The 27,966-nt window shown below is 32.8% G+C and overlaps 2 protein-coding genes across 2 annotated transcripts in view; both read left to right on the top strand.

The window, feature by feature from the left end:
• LOC133175373 (uncharacterized) overlaps nt 1–27,966 on the top strand; it is a 52,578-nt gene that overhangs the window by 13,463 nt on the left and 11,149 nt on the right. The window lies entirely within an intron of this gene.
• On the top strand, nt 3,503–13,891 carry LOC133175536 (protein GUCD1-like). Its single transcript, XM_061310651.1, has 9 exons — nt 3,503–3,593; nt 5,089–5,197; nt 6,376–6,441; nt 8,723–8,822; nt 10,049–10,140; nt 10,406–10,508; nt 11,796–11,844; nt 12,000–12,074; nt 13,367–13,891. The coding sequence occupies exons 1-9, from the start codon at nt 3,578–3,580 to the stop codon at nt 13,483–13,485; spliced, it is 729 nt and encodes a 242-aa protein (XP_061166635.1). The 5' UTR covers nt 3,503–3,577; the 3' UTR covers nt 13,486–13,891.

Raw genomic sequence — 27,966 nt, 5'->3', positions numbered from 1 at the left:
CCAAAAATCCTTCGACATTATTACTGCATTGTTAATTTAGATTCAAATGAAGGAGAAGAATCATATAAGAAAATGGGGAGAAAAAATTCCATCCAGTCCTTTTTTCAAAACTTTTTTAAAAATAAAAAAAATTATTAGAAAATATGTTGATTTACACCTTATTTTCAATACCATAATGTAAAACAAAAATGGACTTCATTTTATTGATTGACATTGCATTGCAGTGCAGTGCAATAAAATGCAGTTGAATTCTTATATGGTAAACAGTATAAATTAAAAAAATCCACTCATCAGTCAAAAAGGAGTGTTCATTTCTTTTGGATCTTTTGTGCATACCCAAACTAGTCAATCGATAAAAAAAAAAACCAGCAACACGTAACTTTGCGAAAGTCCTTCGACTTAATTACTGATTGTTAATTTTGATTCATATCAAAGAAAACAAAATATTAAAGAATATGAGAATGAAGGAAATGCTCTCTAGTCTAGCTCTTTTTTGAAACTTTTTTTTTTCAAAGCATGAAATGAAAATAAAAGTGTGTGTATTCAATCAGTTTTCAATTCAATTAAGGGAAAAAAATTGGCTAAGTTAATTTTGATTGGACAATTTGGCAGGCATAACAATGTATTGCATTGTATTGCAGCAGTGTGCAGTATGGTGCAATTCTACTTGCTCATACCCAAACTAGTCATTCGATAAAAAAAAAAACAAAAAAACAGCAACACGTAACTTTGCGAAAGTCCTTCGACTTAATTACTGATTGTTAATTTTGATTCATATCAAAGAAAACAAATATTTAAGAATATGAGAATAAAAGAAATGTTCTCTAGTCTATTTTTGAAACTGTTTTTTTTTTCCAAAGCATAAGATGAAAATAAATGTGTGCATTCAATCAGTTTTTAAATTCAATTAAGAAAAAAAAATGACTAAGTTAATTTTGATTTTGACAATTTGGCAGGCATAACATGGTATCGCATTGTATTGCAGCAGAGTGCAGTACGGTGCAATTCTACTTGTATTTAAACAAGCACAATTATTTTACTTGTCAATGTATTAGAAATATTCCCCACCATCCATCCTCCAAAGACAGCTTTTATATACAATTTGTCTTTGTGATTGAATGTTTCTTTGGAAATTTGCATAATGTAAGTTTTGTTTCAAAGTTCGATAACTCAAATTATGTCCCTTTGAACAACGTAGACAAAACGATCATTAATTTCTGCTTTATCTTATGTAAATGTTTAAGCAATGCTAACGAGTAACAGGCTTGTATACTATATATAAGACGTTAGGCAGACGTTCACAAATGACCATGTGTTAAAGTCTGAGTAAATAACGGTAATGTCGCGTGTAAAGGACTTAGTGTGAGCTTATCTCACTAAACAAGTACTGCTAAGCAGTATTGAAAAGCGTCTTTGATTGTTCTACACAGTCATCGGCGCTTTGTTTGAGTCTCAAAATATTCACTCATCAGTCAAACAGGAAAGTTTATATTTTTTCACTGTTTTGCCTAATAATAAAAATTGACCAAGTATGTTTTAATTAGACAGTACATCAAGCATTACAATGCAATGTATTGTAGGACAGTTATATTTTTATTTAAAAGCAAAATGAATGTAGGACAGTTATATTTTTATTTAAAAGCAAAATGAATTAGCTTGCAATTAAAGAACTTCACTCGACACTCCAATTTTCCTCGGGATGTTTCGCATATATCCATATCAGTCTTTCAATTAAAAAAAATCAGCAAAAGTAACTGTTCTTTGATGAGAACTTAGCTCTAAGTACTGTTATCAGAATATATTCTGTTTATCCTTCCTGGTGCTTATCTACATTATACTCTCAAAATTTACACTCATCAGTCAAACATGAAATTTCTCTCATTTTCAATCTTTCATATACCCAAACTAGGCGTTGCATAAAATAATAAACAGCAATGATTGTCCAACAATCCTTCGACATTATTACTGCATTGTTAATTTAGATTCATATGAAGGAGAAGAATCATATAAGAAAATGGGAATGAAAATATTCCATCCAGTCCTTTTTTCAAAACTTTTTTAAAAATAAAAAAAAATATTAGAAAATATGTTGATTTACACCTTATTTTCAATACCATAATGTAAAACAAAAATGGACTTCATTTTATTGATTGACATTGCATTGCAGTGCAATAAAATGCAGTTAAATTCTTATATGGTAAACAGTATAAATTCTCTTGCAAAAAAAATCCACTCATCAGTCAAAAAGGAGTGTTCATTTCTTTTGGATCTTTTGCGCATACCCAAACTAGTCATTCGATAAAAAAAACAAAAAAAACCCAGCAACACGTAACTTTGCGAAAGTCCTTCGACTTAATTACTGATTGTTAATTTTGATTCATATCAAAGAAAACAAAATATTAAAGAATATGAGAATAAAAGAAATGCTCTCTAGTCTAGCTCTTTTTTTGAAACTTTTTTTTTCAAAGCATGAAATGAAAATAAAAGTGTGTGTATTCAATCAGTTTTCAATTCAATTAAGGAAAAAAAATTGACTAAGTTAATTTTGATTGGACAATTTGGCAGGCATAAAAATGTATCGCATTGTATTGCAGCAGTGTGCAGTATGGTGGAATTCTACTTGTATTTAAACAAGCATATTTATTTTACTTGTCAATGTATTAGAAATATTCCCCACCATCCACCCTCCAAAGACAGTTTTTATATACAATTTGTCCTTGATTGAATGTTTCTTTGGAAATTTGAATAATGTAAGGTTTATTTCAAAGACGGGTAGATAAGTAAGGATACTTAATAAATGTGGTAAAAATGACATTCTTCCCAAGGAGTGAAAGCTTCTGTCGTTACTGTACTTCAAGTCCAACTGAGGATGAAATACATTTTTTGCTAGAAGGTCCACTGTATAATGATTCTAGAGGAGAGTTTTAAAACAAAATCTTTTAAACTTTTCGAAATTTAATACTGCTTAATAATGTGGACCTGTTTACATGGATTATGTCAAATGAAGATTCTGAGTTTGTTGTTTTATTATGCCAACATTTAAATGAAAATTTTAATATGAGAAAACAACATAGTACAATATAGGCATATTACAGTCATTATACATATACCATTTTATACATTTTATGCATCCTAAAAGTTGACAGCTAACTCTCTGTTCAATGTACAATTGTTTGTTTTGTTCTGTTTATTGCTGTTTATGACTATGATTTCGGACATTGTTCATCTTTATGCTCCACTGTGGGCCCAAATTGGTTGAATAAATATTCCATTCTATTCAATACTTTTTATCAAAATATGCATCAGTATCATTTTAATTTTTTTTAATATATTAGAAAGTAGGCTAAAGTATGAACCAAGTCCACATATAGGATATAATTCAATATCATACTGAAGCAATTGATACATTTTCATCACTCTGCTCTCTTAGTCTCTAATGAAACCGTTACGAGATCGGGTTTGGTATTCCATAAATATCTTGTGAATCGCAGTTGGTTGTTGTTTTCCCCGATTTTGACAGGGTGGTCACCGTGGAGTATTTAAACAAATTTAACAGCAATGATTGGTTTACTATATAATGGCTGAGAGCGGAGGTAAATTGAGGACGGTGAAAATTACACATTGTTTTTAATGAGCATTTGTTGAGAATCTATTTCATTTTGTGACCTTTTCAGTGGTTGTGTTCTTCATCTCTATAAACCACTGCTGAAGAAAATGTGCAATAATATGGTCAAGAGTGATATTATGAAAAGTGCTAGGATAATGATGTTTTGAAAAAAACAAACTGTGATTGAACCATGTTTTCATGATTATGTTCAAATATTCAGAAAGTCATTATGAGGTCCAGTACAATCAGTACATTTAGCTACGTAGATAAAATTACCTACCGTAGCGTTATTTACCTACCTCATGTAGCTTTATTTAGCTATTTCAAGGCAACTTTTCACAAATTTGCTTCTTATTTCAAAAAGACAAAAAGTCGCAAGTAAATGTCTACGAATATTTATTCTAGGTATTATTTAAAAAGCAATCTAAAGCAGAGATAGTTTTAACATTGCTGCGTTTGTACACTTTTAAGGAAAATATCATTAGATATATATTTCCGTTGTTTGAGTAACTGTACACCACCTTGTGTGTGATAAGGCATGAATAAATAGAGGATATTCAATGTTTTGTAGATGAATATGGAATTTATTTCACGAGTGGGACAGGATTTTTTTTTATATTTTCACGAGTGCGAAGCACGAGTGAAAATATAAAAAAATCCTGTCTCACGAGAGAAATAAATACCATATTCATCTACAAATCATTGAATTTTCTGTTTATTACATTTTCTTTGATGTTCCCTTTGCTTCTGTCTTTTCTTAACACAGTGTCATAGGCTTGACGTCATAGTTGAGCGGTTGAGACGTCATAGCTTAGCAGTTGTGAGATTGAAAACATTACATAGCATGGATTTTAGCAACATATTTGGGAAGGAATTTGCAGTTTTAGCACTATCAAGATGGTGAATTACTATATCTTATGACAGGCCAGAAATTATTTTTTACGTAACAATGGTGTCATTATGATTTCTCTGTACTTTTCAGCATTAATATTATCATTGACAATTGTTAGAATACCTACTCCATTCCAGCAGATTCACCCCCAAACCATTAGACTAACCCTTGCGCCACGGCCGGGACTAATGCATTGCGGCATCCACTCCTCTCTGGGTCTCTGCCACACATATACGGGGTTGCTTTTTCCAATGATCACTTTTCATTCATCAGAAAAAATATAACACGATTCCAGTCACCATCAACTTTCCAATGCCTTTTCCCCCTGGGCCATTCTACTCATTTTTTAAAATTCACATCTCGGATTCATGTTTTTTCTAACAACTCATCTGTGGTATTTATTTCGAAACAAGCATCTTTTCAAAGTTACTTCTGAAACAGTATTTCTCCGAAAATGGTTGAATCTAGCAGTAATTTCCTTCAGAGGTTCAACACGATGTGTTTTTACTAACCTCAAAATTGATCGTTTGTCTTGCACACTTAGTTTTTTTCTATACTTAGTAACATTGTTAAAAAATATTTTTTGTAGATCAAAATCAGGATGTCTTTCAGGAGGAAAGACTGCTGCTGAAACTGGAGACATGTATGCAGATTTACAGCTGGGACTGTGGACTTGCCTGCTGCTGTATGGTGCTAAGGTCCATATATTTTTTTCTTCTTTCTTTTTTAAATCAAGAATGTGGTATGCATAGAGAAAATTAAAGTAAACTAACTATTTTTTGATTGTAGTATTCAGGCGCGGATCCAGAAATTGAAGTTAGAGGGGGCGCCGAAAGTAGGCAGGGGGTCTGGGGGCCGCCCCGAGGCCCCCAAGTGGGTCATGGGTGAAGCCCTGTTGGGGGCCAAGGGGGCGAAGCCCCCAGAAGCTCCTGAATTCTAGAAATTTTGCAGGGTAAAAATGAGGTCTACCGAGTAGACATTTTTACATTTTCTCGACAAAGCTATGATTTTCGCTAACTTTGACAATTTTAGGGGGGTGCACCAGGTGCGTTCCCCCCCCCCCTTAAATCCACCACTGGTATTATCAATCAGGGGTGAGACTGAAATACGTCATTCTGAAAAATGATGGCTAGTCGTCATGTTTATTAACTGCAGTAATTACATTTTTTTATCATTTTTGTCAATCTGACTTACTTGTCATATTTTTATTTTTTACTTTTTTCTTTGTATACCCCAATTATGTACATAGAATGACTAATATTTAAATAAATATGTTGATGAATTCATGCATGAGCTAAACAAATTTAGTATGAACTTTTCACATGTTTTATAATATAGAGAGATAATTTTGTATTACAAACAGTAATAAAAGATATAAGTTAGAATAATGTATTTCTTTAATAATTTCAATTTTTATAAATATTGATTGCTTTTGTCTGTTTATCAAAATAGTTTAGGATTCAAGGAACAGAAAATTGCCAACTTTGACAGACAAAATCCCAATTTGTTCAATAAAGTAATATTTTTTTAAAATACAAAGTCTTCAAACACTTTTAATCTATCATTTAAGAGTGATTTTACATCTTCAAAATGATCCATTACTTTGCACATGCATTTTTGTAAACCTCTACTTTTTGTGTGAAATAAGTACATTTTAAAGCATCGTCACATGCTCATACATGTACTCCCGTTTGGGGGTATAATTTTCTTATTTCCATTTACTCCATTTTGGGGGTTCAACCAGATGGGTACCTCTATCTTAAATTTTCTTTCATTGTCACAACTTTGAATAGTATGTGAGGTACCGCATGTTATACCATATTTTATTGCATTTGCACAAATGATAATATGTACATTTAACTTTTTATCAATGTAGATATTTGGGAAAAGATGATTCCTGTGTTTACACTAGTGATCTTGATGAACTTCAATGTGGTCAAAGGTATGGTCAGATAAATGCTTTTTACGTCATGTTCTCCTTGCAGTTTTTGGCTCACCTGAGCCTTAGGCTTAAAAGAGCTTTTCTGATCGAAATTTGTCCATTGTCATTGTTGTAGACTTTTCACATTTTCATCTTCTCCATAACCACTGGGCCATTTTCAACCAAATTTAGCGCAGAGTATCCTTGTGTAAAGGGGATTCAAGTTTTTCAAATGAAGTGTCACACCCTTTGCCAAGGGGAGATAATTAAGAAATAGTGAAAATTGGTTGGGGCAATTTAAAAATCTTCTTAACAAGAACCAGTGGGAAATAAAAGATGAAACTTATGTGAAAGCTTTTTTGGGGTAGGTTAGATTCAAATTTGTTCAAATCTCAATCATTTAGGGTAGGGTAGGGCCACTATGGGCGATTAAAGTTTTACATAGGAATGCATAGGGAAATACTGGTACTTTAAAATTCATTTCTGAAGAACAGCAAGGTCTGTATTAGTCATATTTAGAAGGAAGCATCCTCAACTAGTTTAGATTCAGTTTTATTCAAATCATGATCCCCGGATGCTAGTATGGGGCCAACCGAAGTTTTGCATAGGAATACATAGGGAAAATCTCTAAAATACATCTCAAGAACAGAATAGTCATGATTAGTCATACTGTTTACAGGATTATTTTCGCCCTTTCACAATTGAAAACAATTTTGCTCCATTTTAAATTTGCCTAGTCATAGTTCTGTTTAAGAAATTTTACTGTTTTCTTTGAATTCACAGTCTTAAATTTTCCCACTTGTGCCTAGGTCGAAAGGGGCAAAAATAAATTGGTGGCAAAAATCCCCTGTATACAGTATTTATATAGAAGCATTCTCAAGTAGTGTAGATTCAAGTTTGTTCAAATCATGACTCAGGGAGGTAGGATGGGACCACTATGGGTAATTAAAGTTTTACATAGGAATGCATATGGAAAATCTAGTAAATTCTTCTGAAGAACAGAAGGTCAATAGTCAATTAGTCAATATTTAGAAAAAAGCAATCTTGTAGATTCAAATTTTTTCAAAATCATAACCCCCTGGGGTAGGGTGTGGCCTATATGGGTGATCAGAATTTTACATAGGAATGCATAGGAAAAATCTTTAAAATTCTTCTTTTCAAAATCAACAATGTCATGATTAATCTTTTATATGAAAGCATCTTCAGGTAATGTAGCTTCAGTTTTGTGAACTTTAGAAACTATTATTTGATTGCATTTGATTATGCAAGAATTAGCCCAATGCCAAAGACAGATTAACTTGTGATTTATTAAATAATTTAACTTTTTTGTGCGCATTAATTATACACTTTTTTCAATGGATGGCACTGTAGCTCTCCGGTCCCAATTTTTTTCAGACCAGCAAGCTACATATTTGCAGCAAATTTTACATAGATATATATAAGGGATAAATCTGCTGATAAAGGGCCATAGTTTATTAGTTACTCAGGTGAGCATTGTGGCCCATGGGTCTCTTGTTAATATTGTTTTTATCAATACATGTATATCATATAACACCTATATAATCTTAAAAGCTTATTATTTATAATTGATTTCCCTTTCAGACTTAATATTGTACAATTCAGTGTGATTGTTTGACACACTTCACTGAAGACCTTATATATGTCATAAATGTATTATAATGCTAACATGCAGCAGCATAAAATAAATATTGGCAGACAATGCTTTTTCTTGGACAGTAGTGATAGGTGAAAGGTTGATTCTCACACCTGAGTAAGAACACCTGTAAAACATATATCAACTTGTGGCTTACACACCTGTACATATACTACATACATGTATAGAAGATTAACAAAAAACCTGATACAGAAATGATATTCAAATTTTATTTAAGGAATAACTGTCTAGTTTTTTTGTTTTATGATGTGATCAATCAATTTGCTCGCGTGATAATTTGCATAAATGCCGAAGGTGTTTATGCGTAAAAGTATCACACAAGCAAATTGATTGATCATCATCATAAAGCCAAAAAACCAGACAGTTATTCCTTATATTTTTATTTTTACCTGATCCTTGATTCAATAAAAAAAATCAATAAGAAATCTCAGCATCCCTGCCGGGTGTATTTCTAAGCAACACGCAGCAAAAAAGCATGCAGTTCTGTCACATGCTGAGCAAATCGCTTTATGGGGTTATAAAGCCATTACTTATTTGTAGTTTTATCTCGGAGAAAGACATTGGAAAATGTAAATATTAAAGTTGGATTGTTTTAACTAAAGTATGATTTTGTTGTTATTGTTTCAGTATATGGACAATTGATTTGGGATACCTTTTACTTAAGTACAAAGTCAGGGTAGAGTTCTCCACAGTTACCTTGGGTGTGGATGACCAGTATGCCAGAAAGGTGATGATGCATGCATACAATAATGATCATTACTAAGTTGTTATTTAACATCTTACTAAAACTTTCATGAGCAACCTTTATCATTGATAGAATTTGTTTTTGCAAAATGATGGATTTACTAGGTATTTTAGAACATCTTATTTAGATGTACCTTAAATTGTTATGAATTATTATAGTAGAAGTGTTGTTCTTGATATCGTAATAAATAGATAATTGGTAATGTGATTTTACTAGTACCAGTAAAAATTCTGGTTAAAATTACTTGCCTCAGATTCTCCAGAAAACAAAATGTTTTGTGTATGAAATAAATATTTTTGTTCTCAATATTTTCAAGAGGCTTAAAAATCCAGGGGTAGATTTTATTTACAAAATTTTACCTCATGTGAGATTAAGCAAAATATTTATAAAAAAATGGCATAGTGATATAAATAACTTATCAAAAGGTCAAACTTAAAAATTTTGAATAGTGATTTTGGATGTGAACTTATCAAGTAAACTTTGAAAAATACTGATAAAATTTAGAACTTAAAACCACCACCTTCTAATTGAGACTTGCGATGGTCAAATATTCCTATCCAATGGATGAAAGACTGTACATTAAGTAAATCAGGTCAAGTAGCAGACAAATTCCATAATTTCATTTTAGAAAATAAACCACTGAGTAGTATAAGGAAGAACCTTTTACATCTCAGATTTTGTAAAATGCCAAATACACTTAAATTTACTGAAATTTTGTCAACCACAAATTTTAAATCCTTAAAAAATCACTGTATATTCATATCTAAAATAAAAAATGCAGTGTGACCTCCATAATTTATATATCTTCATTTCTTTTCTTTATGTTTTCTTTGTGTTTGTTCCTGTATTTTGTACACGTACTGTATACAGGGTTATTTTCGTCCCATGTATTTTTTTTGCCCTTTCTCACTTGCAAACAATTTTGCCCCATTTTAATTTTGCCTAGTTACAATTTTGTTAAAGAAATTATACTGTGTTTTTTGAATTTGTCCCATTTTAAATTCGCCCACCTGTGAGTAGGGAGAAAGGGGCAAAAAATTAAATGGGGGCTAAAATTTCCCTGTATACAGTGTATGTGTCATTTATGTATTGTATCATACATTTAGTTTTTCTTTCACAATTGAACGAGGACGACATAATACACTGTATCTCATGTACCACTGATTGTTTGTTTAAGTGTAATAAATGAACTTGAACTTGTTTTTTAGCCATTCTATATGCGCAATTTTGACAAAGATGCTGAAAGGGTTAGCAAAAAGTTTGCAGAGGCTTCCCAATCAGGACTTGATGTTTCCAAAAGGTCATGATTATTTTATTCTTAAGCAACATAAATGAATTTTTTAAAACAAATCTAGATAATTATGTCTCTCTCCAGTAATAAAAGTCCAGTTTTGGCATCATAGGATATAAATGTAAGATAGTAAACATTACTACATGTATGTAAAATTTTGTCGCATAAGTGAAAAAGAACACACATTTAGAACAATGATTTTGGATTTTGTAATAACCATTTTGTAATGCATGGTGTGTATGAAAAAATTTAACATTTGAGTCTCTGTCATCAGGTCTTTAAGCATAAAAGACATTGTGAATCATCTATCAGGGGGGAACCTGCTCATCTGCCTGGTTGATTGGAGCTCACTGGAGTGTATCTGGTGTGACAGGGTGGTGTGTATATTCATCACAATGGCTTTTTTCATTCTGTATAATAAACTTCTATGGATTTTTCATACTTGTACCTTTCAATGAATGAAATAGCTACTATTGGTAGTAAAGTGTTAAACATCAAGATGTTTCTTTGATTGTAAAGAACCAGTAGTATTTATCTCTTAAATTCCTTCTTACATGTGTGTACTTGAGGAACTCTGTACAGACTAACAGCTTATTTCAGAGCAAATTATATAGATTAGAATAGGTTATATTATATTATTATTGATAAATATTATCAGTTTTTTAGCTCACCTCAACGAAGTTGGGGGAGCTTACGTAATACCCTCGGCGTCGGCGTCCCAGGTTAAGGTTTTTGGAGCAGTTTTCTTTTCAAGTACTTCTATGGTCTATATTAGTCAGAGATGCATGGAGGATGCTTCTAGTGTGTTTTATTGTACCAGTCAAGGTTTCAGATGCTGCAATTTCAGCTAAAGAATGACCAGGTTAATGTTTTTGGAGCAGGTTAAAGTTTTTGGAGCAGGTCTCATTTCCAAGTAACAATAAGCCCAATATTGACCAAACTTGCATGGATGATACATCTGAGGATGCACACTACTGAACTTGCTTCGGATGCTGGATCTGACCTAGATTTTCCGGATGAGTGACTAGGTTAAAGTTTTTGGAGTAGATCTCATTTCCAAGTAACTATAAACCCTATATTGACCAAACTTGCATGGATGATACATCTAAGGATGCACACTACTGGACTTGCTTCGGATGCTGGATCTGACCTATATTTTTCGGATGAGTGACCAGGTTAAGGATTTTGGAGCAGATCTCATTTCCAAGTAACTATAGGCCCTATATTGACCAAACTTGCATGGATGATACATCTAAGGATGCACACTACTGGACTTGCTTTGGATGCTGAATCTGACCTATATTTTTCGGATGAGTGACCAGGTTTAAGTTTTTGGAGCAGATGTCATCTCCAAGTATTTTAAACCCTATATTGACCAAACTTACATGGATGATCCATCAAGGGACGAACAATCTCAAAACTTGCTTCGGATGCTGGATTTGACTTACATTTTCTGGATGAGTGACTAGTTTTCAGTTTTCAGGTAAGTCTATTCCCAAGTAACTGCAAGCCCTATCAGACCAAAATTGCATAAATGTTGTATCTAGGGATGCACACTCCTAGATTATTAGTGTAGTGTGGGACTTTGCCTTACTTAAAGACAACATTCGTTGAGGTGAGCTCTGTAATCTCTGATTACCTATGTTTTATATATGTATTTACAGAAGCAACACTGTTTAAACTGGTGTGGACATTGTTGCAGAACATATCAGGGTAAAAGCAATAAAAAATACTCTCTTGAATAAATAGCTTAAAAATTAAAGCTCATTTAAAATAGACCTGACGTATTAAAAATATTAAAAACATAAAAAAAGTATTAAAAACATTAGACTATCTCACTGTAAAAGAAAGTTATTAATTTTTTGTAGGTCACTATGTTGTGGTGTGTGGATTTGACTTGAAAAAGAAATATATATTTTACAAAAATCCTTCCTATGATGAAGGTAGGTTTTTCTCAACAATAAACAGTTTATAAGAAAAGCAGATATACTGTAAACCAACTATTATTCATGTCATCTTTTATTCTGGGGTAGTCCGTTTAAAATCAATCCGCAACGATTAATTTTCGCAACTGAGGAAACATTCACTGCATTGAAATACAAAGCAAAATAAATGGTTCGCGGCGATTAATATTCGTGAGTTAAATAGGTTGCGAAACTCGCTGATATTTCTCACAAGCGAATAAAGTTGGTTTACAGTAGCTTAAGGAAAGCCAACATTGCTCATTATTACATGTTTTGCAAATGCAATTTCTTTATCATTGTAATGAGACTGTGAAATTATTTTGTATTCTTTGGAGAAATGTCTATGTCATTTCGGCTTGTTGTAAGTCTGGTACATCAAATTTTCATGACTTCTTATTTTCCTGATAAGTTATTTTGATATTCATGAGCGAGACAAAATTTGTATGTCTTTTAGTTATTGCTGTATTTTCAGATAATCTTTAATAACATAAATACGGTATATCTGAGAATGAAATTTTTGTGAGTAGATGGTCTCGTGTTTTTACATGAAAATAAAGTTCTCTTGAATTAAAACAGATTTTACAGTATACATATCACAAACATGTAGTTACTTCCTGTTTTATGTACAGTAAAGGGATTTATAAAGTCGTTAGCAATCCATCCAGCCACATGAATGTGAATGCATGTATTACTCAATACAGGGAAATCTTTGTGCCACATTAATTTTAATCCTTTGTGCTGTTGTAATTGAACAAATTTAAATCGGGGCAAATTCAAAGAAGACAAGAATTATGGCATCTCTTTTGCACAACTTTAAATTAGGGCAAAATCACAAGTATGATAGGGTGAAAAAATATGGGACAAAGAGAACCCTAAATATAGTATTTACAGATACATGTATATACTTGTATGTATATGTATTTATCAATGCAACAACAAATATTTTGTGTTGATGCAACATTTACTTGAAAATGTTTATTTCTTGAGTCATCATTTATTTCTCAACCATTTTTAAGCTGTCTGTAAAATGAACAAGAAAAATTACAGCAAAGTTAAACAAAATAAACCTTTCTATAATGGCATCAAATAACATTTTGTTTACTGGGTGATGTGAGGAAGCGCACATTTGCCAGTATATTATTTGTCATGAGATTTATCTAATACTGTAAAGTGTTATCTTTTAGAGGTGTAAGTAACGTAAAGAGAGAAAAAAATGCTTTTAAATGTATATACAGAACTATTTTAAAGCTGTCTGACATTTACATTGGTAGATGTGTGCTGTTCCCGGATGGACAAGTTTGACAAAGCTCGCAAGAGCCATGGTACAGATGAAGACATTCTGCTCATATATAAACAACAAAGTAAGGGGGATCACACCTTCAGATCCTAGGTCTCTGAATGGACTTCAGTGTTGTTTTTTCCCAGCTAGTATGGACATTCTTTTCCCCTTATTTATGTAGTTAAATATGTGTCTAATTCATTTTTTTTTTCAAAACCATTAAAATTAGGAGGAAGTTTTTAGCTCACTTGAGCCGAAGGCTTAAGTGAGCTTTTTTGATCAAAATTTGTCCGTTGTCTTTGGTGTCGTTGTTGTTGTAAACTTTTTACAATTTCGTCTTCTTCTGCAGAACCACTAGGCTAATTTCAATCCTACTTTGCAGAGTATCCTTGGGTAAAGGGGATTCAAGTTTGTTCAAATGAAGGGCCCACACCTTCTTCCAAGGGGAGATACCTGTAATTAAGAAAAAGTGAAAAATTGGGTGGGGTCATTTTAAAATCTTCTTTTCAAGAAACACTTGGCCTAAAAAGATGAAACTTATGTGAATGCTTTCTGACATTGTGTAGATTCAAGTTTGTGCAAATCATGACCCCCTGGACTAGGGTGGGGTCACAATGGGCAAACAAAGTTTTACAAAGGAATATATAGGAAAAGTTTCTAAAATTCTTCTTCTCAAGAACAGCAGATGGTTAGTCATATTAATATGGAAGCATCCTCAGATAGTGTATATTCAGGTTTGTTCAAATCATGACCCCAGGGAATAAGGTTGGGCCACAGTGGGCAATAAAAGTTTTACATACATGTAGGTATACATAGGAAAAAATCTTTATAAATCTTTTTCTGAAGAACAGCAAAGCCATGACTAATCATATTTATATGAAAGCATCCTCAGGTAGCATAAATTCAAGTTCTTCAAATCATGATCCCTGGGGGTAGGGTTGGGCCCCAATGGGCAATAAAAGTTTTACCTAGGTATACATAGGAAATATCTTTAAAAATCCTCTTCCTAAGAACAGCAAATCCATGACTAGTCATATTAATTCAGAAACATTCTTTGGTAGTGTAGATTCATGTTTGTTCAAATTATGTTCCCCGGGGTTAGGGGAGAGCCACAATAGAAGATCAAACATATAGAATAAAATCTTCTAAAGCCTTGATTATTCAAAGAAATATTGAAGCATCCTCAGTTAATGTAGATTCAAAAGTGAACAAATCATACCCCTCCCCTTTCCACAGGGAGTGGGATGGGGTGGGGGGATATTTGTAATCACTTATATATTTAATCTTTTCAATACTGCTGCTTTTTCCTAGCCAATGTGCTCGGGTGAGTGATGTGGCCTATGGGCCTCTTCTTTTTTTTTCTTTTAATTGTGGTATATGGTATTATTATGGAAATGTGCTCAAAATGTATTTGAAACAAGAAAAATAATTGAAAATATTTAACTTTACATCTTTGACTTGAAGTTGTAGAGGTCTTCTTTTTTCAACAACTTCAGGTACATGTACTTACCTGAAAATAAATTAAACTAGTAGATTTATTTGAAATTTTTTTTAATTTGTAAAATATGGTATTATTTTGGAAATGTGCTCAAAATGTATTTGAAACATGAGAAATAATTTAAAATATATAATTTTACTCCTTGAACTTGAAATGATATTGTAGAGGTCTTGTTTGTCTACAACTTCATGTTCTGTCATGAAAATTAAACCTGCAGATTTAGATGAAGTGTAGCAGTATTTGTTGATGGGTTACATATTTATTATTTATCATCAAAATTGCTTGTATGTCAGATTGATATTTTCATGATTATTTTACTATGCATTATTATAAAAGCATAATTATGCTAGTCTTCAAGTGTCTTATTTAACAGAATTTTAACAATTGTGTTCACAAACAGTTGTATGTAGAAATGATTTTGTGATTTCAATGATATATAGTATATTGTCTGTACTTAAAGTCAACATGCAACCAATTGATACCTCAATTGCTTTATGCGAATTGTACCAACTTACAATAGACAAAAATTGATTCAGTTTACACTTGAGAAGGAATAAATGGAATATGTACATGTACACGTATTTCACTTGAGTTGCTGATTGAAAGAAAAAGTGTTTTTGTTCCCAGTGACTTAACTTTTCATATATTTTCACCTCCTTTTACTTTTACAGTAATTTTGCAAAGTAAGAAATGATAAAAAAGGGCATATGTTAAAAGTAATTTTTGTGAGATACTTCATCTGCGTTCATCAAAGCTGATTTGAAAAATCAAGTTCAAAAATGCTTAGAACTTTCCAATTACATGTATTATAATAGTTATACATGCAAGTCTTGATGGCGAGTTATTAATAAGATCCCACAACTGTTTTCCCTAAGTTTACTACACAGACACTTGATGTTTTAAACCTTTCTCTTTATTGATAAAAATATTATTATAGTATGGGAATATTTTTATCAATAAAGAAAAAGGTTTAAAGTGTCAAGTTCCTGTGGTTTAGTATTAGGTAAATGATTCTCATAGTTTGTACAGTGTAGTATCATCACCGTAATTATTTTATATATTCTTTTTACATAATTTAAACAAAAACGTATGCAAAATACATGTACATGTAGTACTTGTTGAATTCAGTAAATTGTTTTGCCAAACTTGAAAAGGAGGAAAAGAGCTGGAGAAGTCGGGTTGTGATGATTTCAAAATTATATTTTTGTATAAAGCAGATGTCTTTATTTGTTGCTTCTGTATGATATGTACTTTTATTGCTAATAAATATATGGCCGAGTTCAACATAACTTTTTGATTGATTATTTTATTATTTGGCATATCAAATCTTTAATGATCAACCTTTAGATTGTTTCTTGACAATACCGTATAAATAATATTACCCGCTTATATGGGCTAGGTATTTTTTCTGCAACAGCTGCAACATTAATTCCCGTACTACGAACCAAAGAGAGCATTTTTATGCCCCCATATCAAAGATTCGGGGAAGATTCGGGGGTATATAGTTTTTGCCCTGTCCATCCGTCTATCTGTCTGTTTGTCTGCAAAAACTTTAACATTGCTCATAACTTTTGATTGGTTGAAGCTATGGCTATCATATTTCACATGTGTATTCCTTGTGACAAGACCTTTCTTTGGGTACCATCATTTTTGACCTTGACCTTGGAGTTTGACCCAGTTATACAAAATTTTTCCCAACTTTATCCTTGGCCATAACTTTTCAATGGTTGGTGCTAGGGCTTTAATACTTCACATGTGTAATCCTTGTGACAAGACCTTCCTTTGGATACTAACAACTTTGACCCTTTGACCTTGACCTTGGAGTTCGACCTATTTTGAAAAACTTTAACATTGGCTATAACTTTTGAACGGTTGATGCTAGGGCTCTCATATTTCATATGTGTAATCCTTGTGACAAGACCCTCCTTTGGATACCAACAATTTTGACCTTTGACTTTGGAGTTTGACCTTCTTTTGAAGAACTTTAACATTGGCCATATCTTTTGAACGGTTGACACCAGGGCTCTCATATTTCACATGTGTAATCCTTGTGACAAGACCTTCCTCTGGATACCAACAACTTTGACCCTTTGACCTTGACCTTGGGGTTTGACCTACTTTTGAAAAACTTTAACATTATATTGGCCAAATCTTTTGAACGGTTGGTGCTAGGGCTTTCATTCTTCACATATGTTATCCTTGTGACAAGACCTTCCTTTGGATACCTACAATTATAGCCCATTGACCTTGACCTTGGAGTTTTACCTACTTTTGAAAAACTTTAACCTTGGCCATATCTTTTAAATGGTTGGTGTTAGGGCTTTCACATTTCACGTGTATTTCTTGTGAAAAGGACTTTCCTTGGGCACCATTAATTTTTACTTGACCTTGATGTTTGACTTACTTTTGAAAAATTTTAACCTTTTCCATATCTTTTCAATGGTTGCTGCTAGGGCTTTCATATTTTACAAGTAGTCAAGTATATTCCTTGGTACAAGACCTTACTTTGGGTACCAACATATTTGATTTGCATTTGAGAAAGTTTAACCTTCGCTATAAGTTGCCATACGGGGGCATCAGTGCTTCACAAACACATCTTGTATTTTTTAAGTAATACAAATGCAATATAGGCTCATTTTGAGAAGGTAAATAAATAAAAATATTTTACTCGTTATAACGAGTTAATATCTCATGAAACAAAATCTCATTACAAGTTACCTCGTTGTAATGAATAAAAATCTCTTTATAACGAATAAATATCTTGTTATAACGAGTAAACATCCCGTTATAACGAGTAAACATCTTGTGATAACCATATAACTAACTCGGTATAACAATATAGCTCACTTGTAATAAGGAGTTAATAATCTCCCTATAACGAAATAATGTTTACTTCATTTTACTATTTTAACAAGCTAATTCAGAGAATTTGTGTCCTCGCTTAGGGAAAAAAGAAGATCATGCGTAGTTCGGGGGAGGGGGGTGTCGGACCCCCCCCCCCCCGGATTTGTAAAATTATTAAATGTATACATGTATATTTAAGCATATAAAAATGCCAATATGGATATAAAGATTTGATTGCTTATTCTTTAACATGTGTATTGAAGATTCTTTTTATATAGAATATTTACCACACTGTAATAATGATTTACATATGAGAAGTTTGTACACACCAGACCGTCCAGACGTCATAACTTTTTTCATTTCATATGTTGAATAATTAGGGGGGTGGGGGGTCGTGCGGGATTTGAACCCGGGACCTCTCATTTGCCAAGCAAGAATCATACCTCTAGACCAAAGAGGAGGAATAACAAAATCTTCTTTACACATATTAAAGAATAAACAATCAAATCTATATATCCATATTGGCATTTTTAATTTGCTTTAGTATACATGTATACATTTAATAATTCTGCAAATCTGAGTGATCTTAATTAAGCAACCAATACAGATTTTAAACCTCGATATTTGATTAAATGCTAGATTTATTACCTAGACAGCTGGTAGCGCACTATTCCTAAGTAGAAAGTACATTGTAGCATCCACGTTATAAATAATTCTCGAATTTCTTGAAACCATTCTATTAGATTGTACTTAGGAGAGATCCCATATTGTAATATTGTTAACTTGCCTGGGATACAAAACGGTTTTATGCCTTATGATTGATCTGTCTGTTAACCTCAATCAAAAGGTCATACTAGTTCATGTCCTTACTGCAAGCATAGATACTTTCACGAAAATATATGCATCTTTTAAATTACTGAAATACTTGAAATACAAATCTTTTTAAACTTGGTTCTCAAAATATTTGCCAAGCTCCTTGCAAAAGAATTTAATATCTGATTGGTGCTAGATCAAATCATTTTACATCGGGTCTCCCTGTCAATATGTGTCCGGTTTTTAGCTCACCTGAGCTGAAAGCTCAAGTGAGCTTTTCTCATCACATTTTGTCTGTAGTCCGTCCGTCTGTCTGTCCGTCTGTCCGTCCGTCTGTCTGTAAACTTTTCACATTTTCGACTTCTTCTCCAGAACAACTGGGGGGGGGGGGGGGGATCTGTGCATCCTTAAGCGGGGTACACAAATTCTCTGAATTTGAATCGTATCATTTCTAAAAGTTAAAATTCAAATATTCCAAGAAATTAGAAAGTTGACAATAGTCATAACCAACGTACAAAAGGATACTACTAGTATATACAATGCACTTTTTACTAAAGTAGGAATATGCCGCTACTGGGTAAAGCCAAATTGAATTTAATCAAAGATGGAGAAGTTCCAGATCTGTAACAGTTGCTTAAGACACTGAGTAGATATACATGTGCTTTCCGGTATGAAAATTTCATGAAAAGAATTTTTTTTATCAAAAGCATGAAAAGTTACGGTAACAATACGAAAGATTTATAAGCATGATCATAATTGATACTACATGTATAGCAAATCTGGCTCATCAGGAGGACATATTTTCGAGATATGTAAAGTTAGCTACTAGTAACTGGCTACGACAAGTCGGTAAAGTTAGCTACTAGTAACCGGCTACTAGTAACTGACTTAAAATGAGAATGAAGCTAGCTACTAGTAACTAGCTACGACAAGTGGGTAAAGCTAGCTACTAGTAACTGGCTAAAACATGTCAATAAAGCTAGCTTCTAGTAGCTGGCTACTAGAAACTGAATTTAAACGTAGTTCTAGTATCTGGTTACATTACAAATATTAATTTAAAGAAAAAAAATAATGTATTGAATGCCTTTAAAAAAAATAAATAATAATCGTGTATTTTTGTTTCGCTAGTCAAAATATCTTATATTAAAATATGCTACTTTTGATCTATACTTGCAGTTTAATACTATATTGTTGCGTACGCATTTTCAGTTAGTCATATCTTAGAAAAATCGTAAGTGTTCAATTTCTTTTATATATTACGAAGACCTAACTTCCGTCAGAACAGCCTTCTACTTCTTTTTTTGATTTCACAAACGTTAATTATTTTGTCTCAAGTTGTTTAAAAAGTTTATTGATCAAAATAAAATTATATTCTGATCAAAACATATAAAATTTGGTATAACATAGTCAATAAATACAATGGATTTAAAAACGTGAATTTCTTTAGTACAGTTTCATAATATACATAAATGTGCTTTGCAGAGTAAATTTGTACATAAAGTTAACATCCCCCCAAGCAGGTAGATATTTAGACAGCAGATATATACTGATACAGCTGATAAAAGAATTCTTCAAGGTTCTCAACATGACATATTACTAACGATTTATATTTATCTTTTAATATAACTTCAGCTACTAGAGAATTTTTGTGAGACAAACGTAAAGTTTGCGATACAAATACTAACATCATTGAAGTAACTGGTTCTTAATTGATTCACATTTCACAAAACGCGCTAGTAGCTGAAGATATCACTACAGATATCTTGGCAACTTCAGTGCAAGATCATGTGGAGAACCAAACAGGAAGTTTATATCAGCAATATAAGATATTAGATATTAGCTAAATAAGAATCCTGTTACTTCAATGATATCAACATTTGTATCCCAAACTTGCATTATATTACATAAAAAGTACGAGTAGCTGAGTATATCACTACAGATATCTTGGTAACTTCAGTTCCAGATCATCGGACAGAATAGATGTCTTCGAAATTTATAAAAGAAACGGCACACTAACAGTTTTTCTAAGATATGACTAATGCAAAATGCATACGCAATGATAGTATTAATCTGCAAGTAGAGATTAAAAGTAGCATATTTTAATATAAGATTATTTGACTAGCGAAACAAAAATACGAGATTGTATTTAATTTTTTTTAAATGCATTCAATACATTACTTTCATTTTCTTCAAATTAATATTTGTAATTTTAAGCCAGTTACTAGAAGCTGCGTACCTTTAGTTACTCACATTGCAAGCCAGTTACTAGTAGCTAGCTTTACTCACATGTCGTAGCCAGTACTAATAGCTAGATTCATTCACATTTTAAGTCAGATACATGTACTAGTAGCTAACTTTACCCACTTATCGTAGCCAATTACTAGTAGCCAACTTTACCAACTTGTCGTAACTAGCTACTAGTAGCCAGTTACTAGTAGCCAACTTTACCCACTTGTCGTAGCCAGTTACTAGTAGCTAACTTTACATATCTATATTTTCGTAGCGCTTGGAGTTTTGTTTACGATAGGTATCCTCTTCTTCGTCTTCCTCGCTGCGTTTTGCAAAAAGAAAAAAAAATCGACAGCGGCAGCCTAGAAATCCAATTATAACCAGAGCGACGACAGCAAGAACGGAGATTTCTAGGTATTCTATCCAATGTATAAGGTTCTTTAGGTAAACAGCTGGCGCCTTCTGTTCGAGATACCAAAAGTTCAACTGTATCTACTCTTTAATTCTATTTCTTATTACGTTTCACTATCTCTGTAGTTATATTTACAATGAACTAATATGAACCTTAAAAATTCAATTTTATACATTTGTAAATTTATAACATCAGAAAGTAAAGAATCCTATCTCTCACGTAAATCAGGTACATTTATCATGATTTGTAATATGCTCAGGTAATATGCTCATCTATTTTTAAAAGGTCCCTAACAACTGCTCCAAAAGTGACCATTTTGTATTTGTTTAATAATTTTCATAAAGGTTCTCTGTATTTTAAATTGTTATTTATTATTTTCTTATCATGCGCCAGGTCGTTCTATCAAATCTACATAAATATATAAGTAAACAAAGCCAATTTGAAGAGATTTGTTTTACAGCATAAGGCTACTGTTTTAAGAATTAGACAAACGTTGAATAAAAGCAGGAATCATAAAAGATCTAGACATGAAGCTGAAAATTATTTTCTTGTAAATTACTCAATAAACATGCATTTTTAGGAGTTTTTAAGTATTTTCTTCATTGTTATCCTTCCATTTATTTCCTCTTTCAAAGGTAAGGATAACCTAGGGACAATTAGTAGATTAACCAGAGAAAAAAAAAGATGCAGATACTTACCTTTACAAGTCATTTTCAAAATTTCAAATTCTAGTGTATTCAATGCTTTAAAGTTAGAAACTTTGAAGACCTTTTGGGGTCAGAAGCAATAAGCTTAAGTTCAGCTTGATTAATTCCACTGCCAATACCAATAACAAATGTTGTTATATTCATTTGACGGAGTTTTTGGGCCTGCAAGGTCGTAGCTCTTGCGTTATTGGGCATACCATCGGTCATTACAACAAGAATATCAACCACATGATCTTTGACCCCGGAACTCGGTTTAAAATCATGCTCCATAACATTTGCCAAAGCTAAATCAGTATGGGTGTTGCCCACTTGGTATGGTACTTGGCCAATGGCTTGAAGCAATGTTTTTTTAGTGGAATGTTTATTCATGAAAAATTGATGATGAAAAGTAGTCGAAAACGTCTCAACTCCAATCTGGACATTGCTAGGTCCTATGACAAACAAGTTGGCTAGTTTTGTCACAAAGTCTAGCTGCTTTAGAAAGTTTGTTGATCCAACAGATTCTAAAGAGTCAAGTAAAAATACAATATCTGCTGGTCTTGTAGAACATGCTACAACATCTAAGAGAGAAAAGATTAGCAGAAAAATCTATCAAGAAGCTTTGCTATTTTTTACGTTGCAAAAGTAATTTAAATAAATTACCTACATTTATTATCAAAACACAATTTTTTTTCTAATTCAGGATTTAAATGCTTATTAATTTTTACCCCCTTCCATGCCCCATATTATTTTTTTGAAAATTTATCTGTACTAGAAAATATTAGATGAAAATATCCTTTGGAGCTCAAGAATTATATACATTTATTATTTGAAGGAAATCATATATCATTATACATCGTACTCGCGGTGGATTGAATCTTAATAAGAGATTAGAATTCAGAGAAATAAGTTGTTAAAACAAATTGAAATCAAAACTAAATTTGAAAAACTTGATAAATTATCGAACATATATCATTACAAAAACCATATTCACCATTCACTTTAGACGTTGGAGTGACAGCGGCGAACCCCGAGCTCACAACAGCCAGGGAAATAAAGAAGACAAGAGGCCCATGGGCCACATCGCTCACCTGAGCACATTGGCTAGGAAAAAGCACAAATCAGTTCAGTATTGAAAAGTTTACATGGGGGGGGGGGGGGCTTGAATTTTAAACTACCTGAGGATGCTTCCATATCAATGTAACAAATGGCTTTGCTGTTCTTGAGCAGAAGATTTTTAAAATTTTTCCCTATATATTACTTTGTAAAAATTTGATACCCCATTGTGGCCCCTCCCTACCCACGGGGGTCATCATTTGAACAAATTTGAATCTACACTACCTGAGGATGCTTCCATATCAATATGACAAAACATGGCTTTGCTGTTCTTGAGAAGAAGATTTTTAATTTTTTTTCTCTATATATTTTTATGTAAAACTCCGAGTGTCTATTGTGGCCCCACCCTATACGCAGGGGTCATGATTTGAACAAACTTGAATCTACAGTACCGGAGAATGCTTCCATATCAATATGACTAAACATGGCTTTGCTGTTCTTGAGTAGGAGATTTTTAAAGTATTTTCCTATATATTCCTATGTAAAATTTTGATCCCCCATTGTGACCCAACCGTATCTCCTGGGGTCATGAATTGAAAAAACCTGAATCTACACTACCCGAGGATGTTTCCATATCAATATGACTAATCATGACCTTGCTGTTCTTGAGAAGAAGATTTTTAAAGTTTTTTCCTATATATTCCTATGTAAAACTTTGATCCGCCATTGTGGCCCCACTCTACCCCCAGGGGTCATGGTTTGAACAAACTTGAATCTACACTATGTAATGATAATTTCCTATAAGTTTCAAATTTTTTGGCCAGTGGTTCTTGAGAAGAAGATTTTTAAAATATGCCAACAAATTTTCACTATTTCTGAATTATCTCCCCTTGAATGAGGGCGTGGCCCTTCATTTGAATAAACTTGAATCCCCTTCAGCCAAGGATGCTTTGTGGCAAGTTTGGTTGAAATTGGCCCAGTTGTTCTGGAGAAGAAGTCGAAAATGTGAAAAGTTTACAGACAGACGGACGGACGGACAGACCGACGGACTACAGACAAAATGTGATGAGAAAAGCTCACTTGAGCTTTCAGCTCAGGTGAGCTAAAAACCGGACACATATTGACAGGGAGACCCGATGTAAAATGATTTGATCTAGCACCATTCAAATATTAAATTCTTTTGCGAGGAGCTTGGGAAATATTTTGAGAACCAAGTTTAAAAAGATTTGTATTTCAAATATTTCAGTAATTTAAAAGATGCATATATTTTCGTGAAAGTATCTATGCTTGCAGTAAGGACATGTACATGTACTAGTATGACCTTTTGATTGAGGTTAACAAACGGATCAATCATAAGGCTTAAAACCGTTTTGTATCCCAGGCAAGTTAACAATATTATAATATGGGATCTCTCCTAAGTACAATCTAATAGAATGGTTTCAAGAAATTCGAAAAAATTTTATAATGTGGATGCTACAATGTACTTTCTACTTAGGAATAGTGCGCCACCAGCTGTCTAGGTAATAAATCTAATAGAATTTAATCAAATATAGAGGTTTCAAATCTGTATTGGTTGCTTAATTAAGATCACTCAGAGATACACTTGGCTTTCAGGCGTTAGTTATATTCTAGTACATATTGGAGTACATATGTATTTGAAAACTCAAAACACTTTGTTCAGACTTAATTTCTATCAAAGTCACTCTATTTACAACAAAGCAAAGAGTTAATTGTAAACATGATCAAAGTAAATCTCGCTCAGAAGGAGGACAGTTTTCCGGAGAGCTTGGAGTTTTGTTTACGATAGGTATCCTCTTCTTCGTCTTCCTCGCTGCGTTTTGCGAAAAGAAAACAAAATCGACAGCAGCAGCCTAGGAATCCAATAATAACCAGAGCGACGAGAGCAAGAACGGAGATTTCTAGGTATTCTATCCAATGTATAAGGTTCTTAAGATAAACAGCTGGCGCCTTCTTATTGTCCAACACTGCAAAATAAAAAAAATGTTTTAAAATATTTTTTAACATTTAACATTATAATATGTAAAATCACTTTTTTTGCATTTAGAAAAAACCCCGGTGATTTTGAAATTGAAGAAGACAGGTGTGATAATTTGAAATTTAAGATTTTCTTTGGAGGAAAGGAATTCCTACCATAAAATCAACAAAAATTAAATTTCCAAGAAAATAATTAAACGAAATAAAATTCATGCACCATGGAAACGTGTGATTGTATATAGGGCCACTGAGGTACAAGTGAAACACACATAAACCATTTGTGTTTGTGTGCTGGTATTATGTTATAGTTATTGATTAGTGTCTCGATTTTATGGAGGTTGATATTTATTGTCCCCCGCTTTTGCGAAAGTCAGTCTGTCCGTCATTCTGTCACAAAATATTAACCTTGGTCATAACTTGAATGAGAAGAGATAGGACTTTCATATTTCACATGTACATAACCTGTGTCAAGATCTTTCCAATTATAGTATGGTTTTTTACTGCCTGACCTTGAAGTATAACCTACTTTTCAAAGTTTTTTTTTACATTACTTAAAATTGGTCATAATTTTTAAATGAGAAAAGATAACGCTTTCATATTACTGTGACAAGACCTTTGTTAGCATCCTATGACTCTGATCCCTTGACCTTGAAATTTGACCTACTTTTCAAAAATTTATCTTTATTTATAACTTTTGATTAAGAAAAGATAAGGCTTTTATATTTGACATGTACATTACCTGTGGCAATACTTTCTAAATATACTATGATTTTTTGATCCCTTGACCTTGAAGTTTAACCTATTTTCAAAAATTTTATCTTTGCTTATAACTTTTGATTGAAAAAAAGATAGAGCTTTCATATTTGACATGTGAATAACCTCTGACAAAACCTTTCCGAGCATGCTATGCTTTTTGACCACTTGACCGTGACCTTCATAGATTGACCTAATTTTCAAAAAAAAATTAACTTTGGTGATTACTTTTGATTGATTGTATGTTGTTTTACGTCCCATTCGAGAATTTTTCACTCATACCGAGGTACAGAGACCATATACCGGTGAAGGGCTTCAAATTTTGACCTTTACTCGGCACTTAGGGCCATTGAGCAGTGAGGGATCTTTATCGTGCCAACGCCTGCCGTAACAAGGGGCCTCGGTTTGTAAGGTCTCATCCGAAGGACCCGCAACTTTCACTTCAAAGTGCCGAGCGCATGGCGAAAGAACAGTTGCTACCCATTTTTTATCGACTTAGGTCGTGCATTACCTGTGATAAGCGGTTCCAAATGTACTATGATTTTAACCTCATGACCTTGATCTTGAAGTTTGACCTAATTTTCTAAAATTTTAACATTGCTGATAACTTTTGATTGAGAGAAGATATGGCATTTAACATTTTACATTTGCATTACCTCTTTTAAGACCTATCCGATTGTATACTCTGGTTTTGATATTTTTGTTCACATGTGCATTACTATTTGACCTAATGACCCCGATCTTGAAGTTTGATATAGTTTTGAGAAGCTGTAATATTTGCCATTACTGTTATTAATTCAATAATTCATGTCTTTTTGTGTGATGTACAGACAAAACAGGACACACAAACAAGACAGTTACAATATGCCATAAATAATGGATTCCCATGCACTAAGACACCGAAAGCGGGGGACCACAATTCTGTGAAATTCTGGACTTATTAACACTGTCTCTACAGTTACATTTACACTGGCCAAATATGAACTCCTTAGCAAATTCAATTTTATAGATTTTATAATTCATAGAGACACAAATTAAAGAATTAGCTCTCACATAAATCACATAAGTTTGTCATGATTTTTAACATACTCGTTTATTTTAATAAGCTTCCAAGATAACAATTGACTCCTGTGACCATTTCGTATTTACTTAATTTCATAAATTGTCCTTCAGTATTTTAATTTTTTTTTAATCATTTCATATTTATACGTTCGGCTGTTTAGTAAAGCCACTTAAATATAAAAGTAAACAGACACTGAAACAAGATTTGTATCACGGCAATAGCTACTGTTATTGAAAAGGTTGAGCCGAAGGTTGAATAAAATCTAGAGCAGTTTTCAAAAATCTAGGCGTATCGTTTAAAATCTAAATTTGAAACTATTTTATTAAATTATCCTTGATATGTTCCTATATATATATTATGGTTCAATACGTGCAGTTTCTAAGTTTTTTCTTCGTTTTTTATTTTATTTTTTTTTTATTATTGAAAGTTATTGACATGAGAAAAAGAAACCTCTTGCTATGGCCTTCAACTCGACATTTAGATATATCGACGACGTATTATCAATTAACAATAGTTATTTCCATTCATATGTCGACACGATATATCCCAGTGAGCTTGAAATAAAAGATACCACAGAGTCTGACACATCTGTTTCATATTTGGATATTTTACTAGAAAATGACGTTAATGGTAATCTAACAACAAAGTTTTATGATAAATGTGATGACTTCAACTTTTCAATCGTCAACTTTCCTTACATATGCAGCAATAAACCCTTATTACCTGCATATGGGGTGTATATCTCTTATTTGATTCGATACGCAAGAGCCTGCTCTACGTATGAACATTTTCTAAAACGAGGTAAGTTATTGACAAACAAGTTGATGAAACAAGACTATCAACAGTCTAGTTTAAAGTCATCATTTCGTGTAAGTCCTATGGTCGATACAATGACCTTGTCAGGAAATACAATCTTTCATTTAGTCATATGCTGACTGACAGTTTTTTTTTCATAATAATTGTAAGACCATTATTTACGCACTGAATTGTCGACGGATTTTTCCGTTATTTCCCGATCATGACAAGGAGCACACGGCGGGTGTGACCGCTCTTCAGAAGATTCTCACTCCTCCATGGCACCTGATCCCATCTCTGATGTTTTGATGCTCTGATCCCGATTTGTATTCTTTTAATGGACATTGAGCTTGGATATTGTTCGCTATTTCCATATTCCATATTTCAACCAATTTCTTTTTTTCAACCAAGATAAGATGGAGATTGATCAGAAAAAGCAAAGTCGTAG

The sequence above is a fragment of the Saccostrea echinata genome, unplaced genomic scaffold (genome assembly GCF_033153115.1).
Source record: "Saccostrea echinata isolate AGI-Se365-2 ecotype Australia unplaced genomic scaffold, CSIRO_AGI_Sech_v1 ptg000062l, whole genome shotgun sequence".
NCBI lineage: Eukaryota > Metazoa > Mollusca > Bivalvia > Ostreida > Ostreidae > Saccostrea > Saccostrea echinata.
This window is presented reverse-complemented; position numbering and strand designations above follow the sequence as displayed.

Coding starts and splice junctions, on each gene's coding strand:
- LOC133175536 (XM_061310651.1), top strand. Junction 10,141..10,405: donor GGACTTGATGTTTCCAAAAG/GTCATGATTATT, acceptor CTCTGTCATCAG/GTCTTTAAGCATAAAAGACA. Junction 12,075..13,366: donor AAATCCTTCCTATGATGAAG/GTAGGTTTTTCT, acceptor TTACATTGGTAG/ATGTGTGCTGTTCCCGGATG.